The sequence below is a fragment of the Hemibagrus wyckioides genome, linkage group LG20 (assembly GCF_019097595.1).
Source record: "Hemibagrus wyckioides isolate EC202008001 linkage group LG20, SWU_Hwy_1.0, whole genome shotgun sequence".
NCBI lineage: Eukaryota > Metazoa > Chordata > Actinopteri > Siluriformes > Bagridae > Hemibagrus > Hemibagrus wyckioides.
The window spans coordinates 13,043,512-13,059,337 of NC_080729.1; the positions used below are offsets into that span (position 1 = coordinate 13,043,512).

The 15,826-nt window shown below is 32.3% G+C and overlaps 1 protein-coding gene across 2 annotated transcripts; it reads left to right on the forward strand.

Annotated features, from left to right (window-relative positions):
• The first annotated feature begins 690 nt into the window (after positions 1-690).
• Positions 691-12,272, forward strand: LOC131370885 (SLAM family member 7-like). Of its 2 annotated transcripts, XM_058418439.1 has the most exons (9): positions 691-830; positions 5,323-5,622; positions 5,752-6,024; positions 6,160-6,291; positions 7,320-7,358; positions 8,359-8,402; positions 8,512-8,649; positions 10,738-10,794; positions 10,990-12,272. In XM_058418439.1, exons 1-9 carry the CDS (start codon positions 776-778, stop codon positions 11,086-11,088), a joined length of 1,137 nt encoding a protein of 378 aa, XP_058274422.1. In that variant the 5' UTR covers positions 691-775; the 3' UTR covers positions 11,089-12,272. The 2 variants fall into 2 exon arrangements, with proteins under 2 accessions (XP_058274422.1, XP_058274423.1); XM_058418440.1 differs by lacking the exon at positions 7,320-7,358.
• The last annotated feature ends 3,554 nt before the right edge of the window (positions 12,273-15,826 follow it).

Consider the following 15,826-nt stretch of genomic DNA (forward strand, 5'->3'; position numbering starts at 1 on the left):
TACGTTGCTGCAATACAGTTAACATGCCATCTGGAAAACTACTGAAACATGGGGAATGATTTGAAAAATTCCCTAATTGTACAATCCTATATCATGGGTAATACAATAAAACATTTAATATCGTTCTGTATATACATAGTTCTATACATGGCATAATGAAAGACAAATTCCTTTCTTAGGAAAAGTTCTAGAAACTTTTATTTGGACTTGTTCACTAGCTAGCAGTTATCATTAGTTTTTATCCTTACATCGAAAATACTTAGCTCCAATAATGGGGTTATTACTTAAAAATATTATTTAAAAATACTCATGTTTGAAAAAAAGAAAAAAAATTAAATGCACTTTTCACCCATATTATTGAATCACATGGATACACAAATGAAAACATCTATATAAAAAACAAAAGAAAAAGAAATTTTGTTATATAATAACCACATTTCAGTATGATCACTGCTTAAAGAAGATTCTTGTGTATTCATGTATTCACAAATTAAAATTTAACTAGATAAAAAAAAATCATATAAAACAAATATAACAATCACCAGAAATAAATGCATCTTTCACACTGCTGTTTCAGATATAAAAAAAAAGGAAAAGGAAAAAAAAAGCTTTTCTATGTGTCTCCCATATCACGGTAACACAGGTTTGCTGTGCAATCAATATATTATATATGTTGGGCCAACATGAGCGTCAAAATGCCTCTGTTACTCTACTAAAAGGTTGAAGTCGTTGCAGTAGGAAGCATTAACTTCCTTTAGAATGTGGCAGTTACAAGATGGCAACAGCAGTGCAACTTGTCTTTGTTCTCTACATGTTGGTCCCCATCACAGGTTAAACTATTCTTCTAAATTCTATATTCTAATTTTTTTCTAAATGAATAGGGTAATTAGTTTGATATAATCTACATTGACGTTTAGATAACAGACAGTGTTAAAAAATGTGATCCTTTATGGTATACAGTGTAGAAGTTAGCTAGTGCTTGAAATTGAATGTACTTGAGATTTCCGGTCAATGATGATAGTCATTTAGTATAAAAAAAAGTTTTTGTTGCTGTGAGCCAATATTCCAGACCAAATTTCACCATTACTACACAATGTATGAACCTGCTTCTTTCAGACAAAGTGGCACATGTTGATGGATTATGGCAGTCTATAAATAGTTTTTAGTGTCTAAATCTGCTTTCTGAGACTTAATTTGTAGGATTAAGGGTTTTATTGACCTACAATGTAAAAGAGGCATTCATTTCAGGAGGGCAGATGTTAGGTAAATATACATTTTCTAAGATTTTATTTTTTGAGGAAGTTGTGTTATTTACTTTGAGAAGAGCCTTTTTTCCGTTGACTCTCGTGTTCTTTTCATAGAAGAAGGGGGGGGGAGGTTCTGCTTGCACTTTGTTTCACAATTCATGTTGTGTGTGGGCCGTCTGGGTTGTTTCTGTTCAGCGCAATAGGGCAGTATATATACATATGTTTTTATATACTAAAAAAAGTAATATTAATTAGAAATATAATTATCAATTTTTCTTATCTAATTATTAACAAAAGATCAAAACATTAATCAAGTTAATGAGAAATATAAATAAAACATGTTTTTGTTTGAATTGTTTTTATTATATTTATATTTTAGACTTAATTACCTATATATATTAAAATTTAGAATGTAGGATAATTTTTTTTGTTCGTGTATTGTATTTTTATGTGAAATTCTTCAATTTCAAAATTATTTTAATGCTCGGGGTTTTTTAATACAAAAACTGTAAAAGCTGTCTTCCGGTATCGCCCCACATGCAAGGTTTCTTACAAGGTTCCTTACAATGTACAATATCCTGCAGTTATCAAAAAAGCAATAGTGATATTGTGTCATCTCTATTGAATGTTTGGTTCAATAATACTTCTTTATTAATGTTAATAAAGGGATTATATGTTTCTCACTTTACAATATGAGAAAGTCAATAATAATTTATTATTACTTAGTAGAGTTTGGCCAGTCAAAATGAGCAAGAGGAAGATCTGCATAGTGGGGAATTGAACATGGGTTTCAGAGTTGAATGATCAGCCAAACTGAACTACCCAAATGCACTAACACGCAATGTGCTTAATGCTAAAAAAAAAAGGAATAGGATTCTTAAAAAAACAAAACAAAAAGGGCAACACATTACCAATATGGACAGACAACTACCGTACTCAGTTTGCCAACTGATCTCAACTCAGACATGAATGTAAAATAATAGAGAGAATAGTGAGTATGAGACAGCCAGCTACTCAATTCAACAACCAAAATCAGCTCAAAAAGGAATTTTAATTTTGACCTCAGCAACTGCAGAACCAGAAAATACACCATTTACCTGCCTTGTCTAAACAGAAGACATTTTGCCCACACGTGTAATTGGGAAGTCACAGCTGAAATCAGTTGTACTCACCACACTGAGAGAAAAGTGATGTTGTTCTCATCGGACTACAACTACTACCAGAACCACTACACATCTCCCAGTGCTCATAGGTTTTACAAAACTAATGGCTAGTCAAGTTTGATTAACACTATGGATTAATCTTTATTCTAGTTATTTAATACATAAAATCACTTTTAACCATTTGAAAATGTCCCTGAAAGAATGCTAACATTTCTTGAAATGTAACTGTATGTAAATATTTTGGGACTGAGCAGGGGGTATACCACAATGCAAGTAAATAAAAGTTAGGCTTATTTGAAGCAACCACTTATACCAGCCCAATCTAGGCTCGGTGAATTCCATCAGTAAAGTTTAGCTGCAACAGGCTGCATTTGAGACGAACTCTAAAAACAGTAAAAACCACAGAAATACTGGTTTTTAGTGTACCCCTCTACTTGAATTTCTTGGGGTTGTCTTCTCACCCACCAGATTCTTCCTGTTTACTGAGCAATGTTAAATCAACATGGCCAAGTATCTGGCATACAGTTGCTTGCACCACTGGATTATTATTGTTTTGTGAAAAAATAAAAGAAAACAGTTCAGTGTCAGTTCAGTTTCAAAACTGCATATCAAGTTTAAAAGTTTTGACAGTAATAAATAAATACAGTGATTAAACAAGAACAGTTCATTTCCTGACGAAAAGAGTGGGGGCACAGAGTGCATGAACAGCCAGTGCAACTCCCAGGTGTCACTAAGTGGTTAATACCACATTGTCAAGAGATGCTTTTGGTATCATATGCTGTTCCTAGCTTGTTATTAGGTTGTTGTAGAAGCATTTCAGCTCAATCAAACTTATGATACAATGGGTATAAAAAGTCAAAAATGGTAGGTTTTTGTGATGATGAAGAAAAGAAAAAGAAACTAAAATTAATCATTATTAATTTTTTTGTTGTGACATTTTGGAGTGATGTGCTGTTCTAGGTGATGTCACTTTGGTGCTTCTTTTTCTTTATTTGTTAATGATGGCCTTTATGGTGTTCGAAGGAGCATACTAATGTTTTTCCACATCCCTGATTATAAAAGGATGTGCACATTTATGCTATTTATCCCAAAAATGCTTCTGATTGTTTTTCACTTAATTTTGAAACGTTACAATTGCAGAAAAAAATACACTAACCCTAACCCTAACCCTTCTGACATAGTTTATCTTAGTTTCAAACTTTTCTTAATCACAAAAACCTGACATTTTAACAGGGGTGTGTAGATGTTTATATCTACTGTATGTAAATAATTTACTTAAACTTAACAACATCCCCTAAAGATGACGACAACCCAATTATAGCACAAGGCCTCAGAATCATTTTTATTAGTTTATAAATAAATTTTATTAAAAAAAAATGCTACGATATGTTTATGAAAGATGGGTTTGTAGTATATAATAAATTATAAATGATAAGAATTATGTATTTTTATGTATTTTTTTCTTCATAAGCAACTGAATCAGGAGAAAGAAAGAATATTCCGCTTATTTTACATGAGACATGCTTGTTTATATATTTATATTCATATATTCATTGGCTGACAGGGGTCATGTTTTTTTTGGGTTTTTTTTAAATGAACAAGCTGTCATTAACAATACACAAATTACAAATTAGGATCAAAATGCAGAATACCAATTTTCAGTTCAACCTGACTGACAGGTCTTGAGAAACAGTTTTCTGAACATAGCCCCGCCCCTTTTTAAATACCAAATCCAAAACTCAGCAGATGTCATCAGGACTTTGTCTTGAGAATGCCTGTCAAGGTTCATTTGAGTGCATGCAAGTTACAGCTGTTTGACTGCATTAGGTCCCATGCCATTAAAAATGATTGACAGGTGAATTGGCATTTTTTTTAAATAAATCTCAACATATGTTTGATAGAAATTAAGGGGAAAACTCTCTCGAGCCTAACTTTGTGAATACGGGGCAAATATTCTACTAATTTGACTAGTTTCCAAAAGTACATTTTATTATATCATGCAATCTGTAAAAAATCTAAGTGGCAGGTGCTAACTGGCCTTAATAACAAATTGGTTCAGAATTATCCAAGGAAAAGTCTCTAGGCCTCATGGTTGCCAAGATATTTCCATAAAATATAAAATTGCATACTACACTGCACTGTAATGCTCTTCACCTTCCTCTTGCATGACAATTCAAAATAATCCATTCATTTCTATAAGAAAAACAGCATCCTTTGAACAACCACTAAATGCACAACCAATCAATGTATACTCCTTCTCTGAACTGATCATTCTGGCATTGGTCCTAAAATACAATACCGAAATAAAAGTTTACACCTTGCCCCTTCTCTACTTTTTTTTTAGTTTATAACAGTATTGGTTTAATATGATTTAATATGCATACAAGTAACATGATTAAATCTATTTTAAGATTAGCTTGTTGCTAATGCTACCCACTATTATCCCCAAATGTATACTGTACTGCAATTTTTAGTCTAAAATGTGGCATGAATGCTTCTTTAATGTAATCTAAAACAAAACTTACTAATGTTTGTTTACTAAAGCTTTACTATAGTAGAACTATACCACTATGTACCATCAGGCCTGTACTGTTAAAGTAGCTTTTTTTAGATTGACTTATGTCTAATGGCAAAAAAAAAAAAACACATACTTTTAAGGTGACAGTGAATATAGCAAAAGAAAATGAAGTACTTCTATAATTACATCTGCTTAAGTTGTAAGTGTTGCAATGTCAATGTTTTGTTCAAAATAACACAAACCTACTGTATATGGACTGGCCCATGCATAGCATTCTGTTTGTTGGATGAATAGTTAATTTTTTTAATTGATACATTATTGTGACATAAAATAAAAATATAATACAAGTCATCACAACATACCTAAAGAGTTAATGTTTGCTCTTTTCTTACAGTGTGTGATGATGTTTTTAAGCTGGTTAACAGTTCTGTTCAACTGGAAACTCAAAAGGGATATACAAAAAGTGAAGGTTTTGATATTACCTGGACATTTAACAAAAAAAACAACATTGTGAAATTTAATGGAAATCCTCCAAGTACAGTATTTAAAAGTTATAGAGACAGGGTGGAGTTCAATGAGGAAACCTGCAGTCTGACACTGAAGAACTTACAGAAGAGTGATAGTGGACCCTATGATGCAGAAGTATCTGGTGAAACAAAGGACTCTGTGGCTATGTACCAACTACATGTGTTGGGTAAGTGTTATAGTCAAAATGCACGACTGATACAATTATATTGTCCTTATCAGTTAAGTAATAATTGATTAATTATTAATAATTAATTAACTACCAGTACACTAAAGCATGTGTATGCGTGTATCTCAGATCCAGTGGAGAAACCAGTTCTTACTCCTTCTCTCCAAAGCAATGACACCTGTAATGTGACTCTCACCTGTGAAGTTCAGAAGCTCTCAGTAACCTGTCAATGCTACAATAATAATTGTGATATGATGGAAAAGAAAACATCTGGAGACACGTTCCTTTCCCTCTCGCTGTATGTTAGCAACAACTTCATCATTTGTAATCATAGCAATCCAGTGAGCTGGAACAATACAACTATGGAGATGAAACATGTGAAACAACTCTGCCTTAATAAAGGTGTGAGCATGCACATATACACACCACCATGTTTTATTTATCCACACATACATATGTACCCTTTTCTTATAGCTTGATATTCTTGTTGCATGATATTATATGTAAATTGTATTCTAAATATCATTTTTCCCCTAGGAGATAAGACAGGTTCTGGAGAAAATATGACTGACACACACCCTGATTCATTAATTATCATCATAACTCCCATCATCATCATCCTCCTTCTCGTCATCTTTATCATCTGGTTCCTGAAGAAAGGGACAACAAGTAATTACCTTTTTATATAAAGATAATAATTAATGTGGGTGTATAGTGGGTAACATTTTATTTGGGTGACACATTTATGATAGAGATTATTTTTATTTTTTTGACATGACAGAAATTGTTGGTATATGTTCTTCAAAAGCATTGCTCTCTAATGCTAGCAGCTGGGCAAATCACAATTATATATAATAGCATAAAGTTAAAAAAAATGTAGAACAGCCTTCAGGAGAGAGGACTTTGTATGTTGCTGTTTTTGGTGTTTGGGTTGTTGTTGTTGTTGTTGTTTGTTTTCATTACAAAGCAATGTGCATTTTGTTGCAGAGAGAGAGAGGCAATTACTGTTTTTGTAAGGAAGGAATAATTTACAGGATTAATACAGGAATAAAACAGGATTTGTAAAGAGAAGGTGCACTTACCACTTTGTATTTGATCTTTTTGATAATGAAGTGTACTTTTCCACTTACAATTATTATATATTTACATATAATATAAATTCCTAAAAAAGCATTCACCATATCTAAAGTGTCAAGATAAACTAAACCCTTTCATGTTTAGCATGTAATGTATATAAACTGTACATAGTAGCTCCCTTTTATAATCTTCTCCAATTAAAAAATAAGTTGACATTTTGCACATGAAAATAGCTCTGCTCTAAAAGCTCCATGCTTTCTACAGTGAATTTAACTACTTCTGCAAGCTGTTAATTAAAAGCACCTTAATAAATGACTGCATGGCAGTCATGAAACTGATAAACAAAAAAAATGTAATTAAAAAATATTTACTTTAACTATTATATACTAAAACATACTTTCTAATACTTTTAACTTTCTGTGTTTTTATCTAGGCAAGAATTTCATTAAACTAACAAAAATAACATATAATATCGCTTGATATTGCCAACTTTGAAGATCAACATGAGTTTGTGATCTAACATTTCACTAGTGTTACTTAAGCATTTTAATGACAAAACATTTCAAGTTATTTATTATTTTTTTTAATATAAATGATGAATCGATGTGTTCTATTTGTAGAAGTTAAGTGTCAAAACAGGAAGACTGATGCAAGTCCAGGTAAGGCAGCTGTAAAAAAAAATATATATATTAGGAGTCCAAAACATAAAACATAATTTGGGTTAGGCAAGAACACAGGTAACTAGGGTCAGGAACTAGTTCAAATATAGTTTACAAAATATCAAAGGCTTGCTATAGTCAGAAACACAAGGTAAGCTGAGCATATTCTTAACAACTGGCTTGTGTGTGTGAATGTGACTTGGGTGTGTGTGACTGGAAACAGGTGAGACTGACCAGAAGTCCAGTGACTGTGACCTAAGGCAGTGAATGAATGTGGGTTCTGGGAAGTGGACTCAGGTGTTTGTAGGCCATGGTGCATGTTGGTAGTTGGAGTTTGTGGTTTTGTTTACCTAAAATTAATTAAAATGAATACAGTTCATTTACAAGTGTAATATGATTTCATTGTAATGATTTTAATACTTATGTACAGAAAATTAAGTACAGTATAAATGATTAAAGCAGATTTCTAACTGTAATTTTTGTCATTACTACTATACAGAGTGAGTATATTGTTTGTTACCAAATCATTATTTCTGCATAGCTACACAAAGAAAAGCACATATGAGTAATGTAGATAATTAATTTGTGGCAATTTGCACATTTTATATATAAGAATTGCAATTTGCAGCTAGTTAATTACCAATCCCCATTAGTAAAAGTCGCATAATGCTGAAAGTGAATAAGCATATAGTGGATGCTTTGCATTAACTTTAAATATTGTACAATTCCTTTTCTTTTCATCTAATTTCAGATTGCTTTTTTACTAGTAAATGACATTGTGAATGATAAAAATAGAATACAGCAACACACAATAAATAGACATGAGCAATAGGTGTTAGTGTTACCAAACTAATGTGTACTTAATTTAGACTGGTATTTAATGACATAAATTTTGTGTAGTTGGTAAAGGATCGGTCTGATATTTATATTTTAAAGTGTCTGATATTTCATCTTTAATATAGTTTGAAAATATAAACAATTTCATTTCTAAACCTGCTAGATGTTGTCAACACGATCTATGAAGAAGTTGAGCCTAAGAACAAGGTGACCATTTTGATAGTAATTTTTTTTTCGCATTATCAATTACATATTACTGAGGGGAAAAAACACTGTATATGGTGTATATAACAGTGTGGTTAAACCATGTCTACAGGGGGGAAATAAAGCACAGTCAATTGAGATGTCAGAGAACCATACAACTGCTGCTACTGTGTACTGTACTGTCGGGATGCCAGCCCAGGCTTGTATTAATGATGAGAGCACTGTAAGCACTGCAAATCCTGGCAGCAAGGTAAATGCCAGCAAATAATCTCTTTTAGGTGTACTAAATGATAATATTATATTAATTTAGTATAAAACATAAATATGCATTTTTACAATGTTATTTATGTAGATACATTTATGTAGATACCATTCCTTAATTATGCATAATGTTTTATTGTGTTTTATAAAAAAAAAAAGACAAATGTAGAATGTAATTTTTTCCTCATTTGTTTTGCAATCCATAATTTCAATTAGTTGCTCAAGGGCCTAAAAGTGACTCTTTGGTAATCTCTGTTATAAAGTGATGCGTCAGTCACTGAGCTTTGAGTCTTAAAATGCTTCTGTGGCATGCATTCTGTTGTCTAAATCAGTCCGGTTTAATTCTACCTCTATTCTATAATCTATGTATAATCTAACCTAACCAATCTATTCTTGAAGAAAGGTTCTGTGTACATTTTTGGAGAATTTCCATTTGTGTCATTTTGCTTTTTAACTCTAAGTGATTTTTGTTTAACAACAGAAATATTGTGAAACTGCCCTTCTGTAGTTCTGTACATTTTCAAGCTTGTCATTATTTTTTCTATAGATTCATGGATATAGTTATATGATCAGTGTTCAGTAGCTATGTGATATATACATAGGCCTGTGTTGTTTGGCCAGTTACAATTTCATTTTATTATAGTAAATTTTTAATGACAGTGAAAGTATTCTACTTATAACCTGTTACCCACACTGTTAGGGATGAAATATTTTTATAATGCAACTTTAATTAGGACACCTGCAGATTAGGTACACAGTAGCAAAACCCAGAGTGGCAGTAATTTTATGGCTTCCTGTTGTGCATCATTTGCGTTTCTTATTTTGCTTCTTTTTGTTATTAATACACTGTTTACTTTTTTGAAGTAGCTTCAGTAATCTTGTTTATCTTGTTTTTAACATTAGTCATGTTAATACATTTTATAAATATGCTCTTCTACCATGCTTTTGTATTAACTATCCAGAAAGAACAGCTATTCACCAGACTGCAAAAGGGATATTTAGTTTATTTCCTACTTCTATTCCACAGAAACTTTCTATTTAAGAAAGTCTATTTACTATTTATTATTTATAAATCTTTCTATTTATATAGTTCTTCTTTTTGTGATCTCTCTGTCACTTCACCCCATAAAACTTCAGATGGAAAGACAATGGTTAGAAATAAAAGTCTGGTTAATTTTTTATATTTGTTCTGTAGTTTGTAAAGTCCTGGGGTCATTTTTATTTTTGTGTTAAATTTAACAGGAAACCATGTTTATTTTCTTTCTTCAATTTGGACCTACTGATATTTATTTGAACTTTGGAACTTGTACAAACATTGCAATACAATTTAAGATGGTCCTTTACATGCCTACATGCCACAGAAACTCTAAAAATTAAATTAAACTCTTTCTATTAACCCTATAACCCTACTATGAAATAAGCTGTTTTTATCTACAGAGTCTCTAATAGAAGTAGTGAAAGGGGTAAAACATTACTCATAATATTTACTATTGCTGGATATGAATAATTAAATAGATAGATTAAATATGAAAACCTAATGAGTGCCTAGAATATACTTAGCAAAAAGAATGTCTCTGTTGATCTGTTGATTTAAATATATTTTAACTATAACACAGAACAACACTAACATTTAGGAAAATCTGTGCCCTATACAGTACATTTATTTGCTCCAATTTACCAACTGCACTGTGACTCAATATTACATATCTCAAATAAGTAAATCTTCAGTGATTTATTACAATATTTGGGCTGTGGAATTATTTAAATCTGTGGAATATATATATATATATATATATATATATATATATATATATATATATATATACACAGATATATATATATATATGTATATATATATATATATATATATATATATATATATATATATATATATATATATACATATATATATATATATACACACACACATATATATATATATATATATATATATATATATATATACACAGATATATATATATGTATATATATATATATATATATATATATATATATATATTTAAGTTTCTTATATATTTGTTTATTTTGATTATGTTGTTTTTTTTCCTTTCTTTAGGATATGGATCCGAGGGAAGTGCAGCACAATAACAACAAATACGGTGAAACCCATCAAGTATGATTAACAGAATATTTCTGATTTCTTGAGTTACAGTAATTAAAGAGTCTGTAATCTAGTTCTATTTGTTTTGGTAACTGCAAGCCATTAATGATGTAATGAAATTGTATGAATGCCAAGTTTTAAAATATAAATGTAATTATGGCATGTTTGTTATGTATACTGTTTTATACCTTTATTTTTTGTACTTAGAATCAAGGAGCAGAGAGGAACTATGAGTCAGTGGACGTCTTGCCTGAAACCATTTATTCAACTGTGAACAAGGCTGGCAAACCTGTTTATAAAGCATGAACATTCCTTTTAGCTTTGTGATTGACATTTTTATGCCACAGCCATAAAACAGCTGTAGTGATGATTATGTTTGGAGCACCAGTGGAACACCAGGAAACAGGTGTTTTAGGGGGTTGGGGTGGTTTTTGAACTACAGTAACTCAGGAAATTTGGTTAAAGTTGTACTCAAATTATAATTAGGTTTACATTATAATTGTCTGTTTTATTGCTTATTGCATATCAGAGTAGTTTTTGTTTGTTTGTTTATCTTTGCTTTTTTTTTTTATTTCTATTGTGTAATCATCCTCAACACATATAAATGAATTTATCAGTCATTTAGGATACTAAAATTATAGTACCGATAGATAGATAGATAGATAGATAGATAGATAGATAGATAGATAGATAGATAGATAGATAGATAGATAGATAGATAGATAGATAGATCCCACATTTATTGAACCCATGGGGGAAATTCTAGTGTTACTGCAGCTTAGTCAATTAGAATAGCGGTTCCCAACAGCGGGGTCCCGGCCCACAAGAGGAAGCCAGAGCCATTAACTCCCAGTTATTCACTGCTCTCTGCGAAGAGGTAGGTGCTGATTACCATACCCTGGTGGTGGGTGCTGACGCGTCTGTTCAGCCTGAGGGAGGAGTTGCATGACCTTCTTGCGGACAAGAGACCAGACCTTCCAGAGTTTTTGGATGATGACAAATGGCTTGCTCAACTCAGCTACCTTTCAGACATATTCGGTGAAATGAACAAGCTTAACAGAGCAATGCAAGGTGCAAACAAACACTGTGGTGCAGCATGAACGAGTAGAGGCTTTTCAAAAGAAAACTACACATGTGGAAATCCCGTGTCTCCTCTGGAATCAGTGACATGTTTGAGCACACCCATGCATTTATTGCAGACAGACACTTGAATTTTAAAATCAAACCCATTTCAGTGAGGTTCCATTGGAATCATTCTGGTCTGAAATTGCAGGGCCAATTTATAGGTTACTCTTAGGCTTACGTTTTTAAATTACAAATGCTGATGTTTTTGTTATTGTATTTTCAATATTATATGTTTTTTATAGATGCAAGTATTACGTTTTAAAGTGTTGAATAATCAGGTATTATTCAACATTTGATGTATTATTTCAGGGATTTGCACATTCTGTATACTCAAAATGTAAAAGAATAAAATAAAATACAGATGATATATTTATCTTTATTTGCTTACTGTCTGTATTAACCTTATTTATGTTCACATTTGCTATTTTAGTGTATTATCTATCTATCTTTTTTGTAATATTTTAAAATGGCAAATCAACTCACCTTAAATGACTTGTTCACTGCATATACAGTACATAAACAAAAGAGAATAAAAATTTACATCATGTCTTTGCAGTGTATATTAGAATTTGTCACTAAGCGACTAATTTTGTTCTAAAAGCATCTACAACTGATTCGTATAAACCCAGTTTTCATCTTTCTTTCATCTCCTGCATGTGTTCCTACTTCATTAGAACAACACCCAAACTGCAATATTTATTCTTGTCTCTCTCTGTCTTTTTCACCAATACATCACAGGATCAGAATAAATGCCTCAACAGAAAGAGATTCATAATTTTGCTGCATTCTTGTTTTGTTCTGAGCATTTGGCGGCATGGCTATTTCTTTAAATTAGCAGAAAAAAATAAGTGGATATACTAAAGCTCAGATTCTGTACTTTAATGACCAACTTGCAGCAGACATTGGCTGAAGGCAGTGCAATAATCCAATAGAGCATTCTAGCATAGTAATTAAAAGTAAAGAGATGTCAAATTTCATAAATGGCCCTCAACTTGCGGCTTAACTTGCGTCTTATAGATGTCCTTGACAACTGTTGACATCTATCCTGACTATTCTGTAGATTTTAGTATAAACAAATTTTTAAGGCAATTAAAATTAAATTATATTGTAAAAGAATCTTTTCTTATTAAATATAATATATATTAAATATGAAATATTATTTAAATAGTAGACAGCTAGACAGATGCATTGTACAGATTTTACAGTTCTCCATTTAATTTCTCTGGTGAAGCAAATGCAAGATGCAAACTCGAATTTTCACAGAGTTCACGCATTTCACGTCACATCCTTCCTGTCACAAGCCAAAAAGGGGAAATGGTTAGTCACACAGAATAGACAGCCATGTGTTCTACAAGATATGAGAGGCAAAATCTCTTATCTATTAACCTCACAAGGATATTTCCATGTAGATTTCAGTGTTGTTTTTTGAAACCAAAGAGTAGTTTCATACACAAACAGATGTCATATGGCTTAACATTAAACAGATTTTACCACTGAGGTCTCACATAAGCAACTTTGTAATGAGTGAAATGACCTGAGTCACATGAAAGAGAAACTACTGGCACTGGTATTTTTTTAAGTTTCCAGTTGGTCAATAGGATGAAAAAAAATGGTGTTTCCCCTTTCTACAAGATAAAAAAAAATCTATTGGTTACTGGAAATATTCATCATTTGTGAGACTGAAACTCTGTTCATTAAGATGATTATGATTGCATCTGCATGTTATCATTAATTTGTTTTTTTTATTATGTTCGGTTAAACATAGAATCTGATGTTATGTTTGTTTAAAACCTAATGTAAAATGTAACTGGGAAAAATCTTGGACAAACATTTTAATAGACCATCAGTTGGAATGAAAACTTATCTGTTTGAAAAAGACAAAAAAATGCTTTAATATCCCATATATGAGGGGAAATGGAACAAAATGTTATACATGGTATTATTTTAGCCAATTAATTTCAGATTTATTCGATAAACTGTACACAAATTGGTGATCTCCTCAGTCCCTTGATAAAAGGTGTGCAGTTCCATCTTCTCAGGATCTCTTTTGATCAGGCACACCATCAACTTTTAAAAATTAAAAAAATATGTATTCTCAACATAGCTTAATGCATTAAGTCGTTTTTCTTAATACATTAATTTCACTACACACAAATAGGCCTAATATATTATTCATCATTCTAAACACGTTAATTTAAATAATGACATTCTCAAAATATTACGAATTTAATCCCGTATTGCTACGAATCTCGTGATTTTTACTTTATTCTCATAGTGTTAACTTTATGCGCGAAATATTACTACTTTGTCTATAATGACTTTAATCTCAAGAGGTTTTCCATTTTAATTTTTATCTTTGCACAGGCATCTTTAAAGTTGAACAAAACAAAGTTATGCGCAAATGGCAGGACAACACCAGCGCAATTAAGTATTTACAAAGCACATAAAAATACTTCGCAGTTTTAACACTCACACAGTCACGGGTAAATTTATACATATTCATTTAAAATGTAAATTACCATATATGTATTAAAGTATTAAAATATATATAAGAACTGCGTTATACTGTATAATGTGCTCTGGCCAGAGTTGTACCATGTGCCACCTGGCGGGAATTCTGTGAAGTACAACACGTGTATTTAAATACCAAAGCGCCGACTCGCAGAATCTCGCGGCACACTGCGGGCGGAATCGCGGCATGCCGCAGGAAAAAGCACGCATTTTTAAATGCCACATCTGTATGATGTTTAAAATTGTTGAATAATTAGAAACATTAAAACATTTTAATGTTGAAACATTAAAAGTATTATTATACTATTTACTAGGGATGCCACAATACTCAGTATAATATTGAACCGTTCGGTACGACCTCCACGGTTCAATACGCGTATGTGAACCGCGGTTTTTCGGTTTTTCTTTAAAATAATAATAACCATGCGTTTTATTACTCTCTGAACCGTCTGTTTGTGTTTGCCTCTACTGTGTCTACGCGCTGAGACAGACACGCCTCCCCTCGAGTAAATATCCAATCAGTGAGCGCTAAAGTTAGGGGCGGTAACCATGCTTGAGATGCTGGTGTCAGATTTCACAATCTAACCGTAGAGGGCGGTGAAGTGAGACAGAAACATGAGGAAGCAGCGCCGTCTTTCAAATCTGTGGTGTGGGAACATTTCGGATTTGTTGGTGACTATGATGCCGATGAAACAAAAATGCTAAAATGACTGTGTGCAAGCACTGTTACACACGAGTTACCTACTGACATGGAAATACTTCCAGTAAGACCACACATCTGCAGCTCCATCACCAGAGATATCACCTGTGTGGAAGCAGGATGGCAGAGCAGGTAACACAGGCATCCAAAAAGCTACAGTCCCTAGCTGATTCCTTCACAACTGCAGCATTCAGACACAACTGGTTCCGAGAGACACAAAAAATTATTATAATATAATAATTGCTAAAGATTTGCAGCCGTTTTCTGTGATCGGTAATGTGGACTTTCGGCAACTTATAAAAGTGCTCGAGTCGCGTTACACACTACCGACACGGCCTTTTTTCCTGACCTCTACGAAAAGACGCGCAAAAAAATCGAAAAGGAATCGACTAAAACACAAAGCCTTGCTCTAATAACAGCTAGTTGGACCTCGGGGGTAACAGAGCGTTCTCTCACCCTTACTGTTCATTACATAGTGGACTGGGGAAAAAAGAGCGCCGTACTCCAAACCCGTCTCCTGTAATAAAGTCATACAAGCGCTAATTTTTATATCTCACTATTTTCAGTACACTATGAATGTGAAATAAGTTGATTTTTGCATTTAAGTAAAATAAAGAGAATTGCAACTAAAACCAGTTTTTTTCTTCTTCTTAACATACTTACTGTTCCTGTCACCTAAGCAAAGAATAATGGAAAAAAAAAACAAAC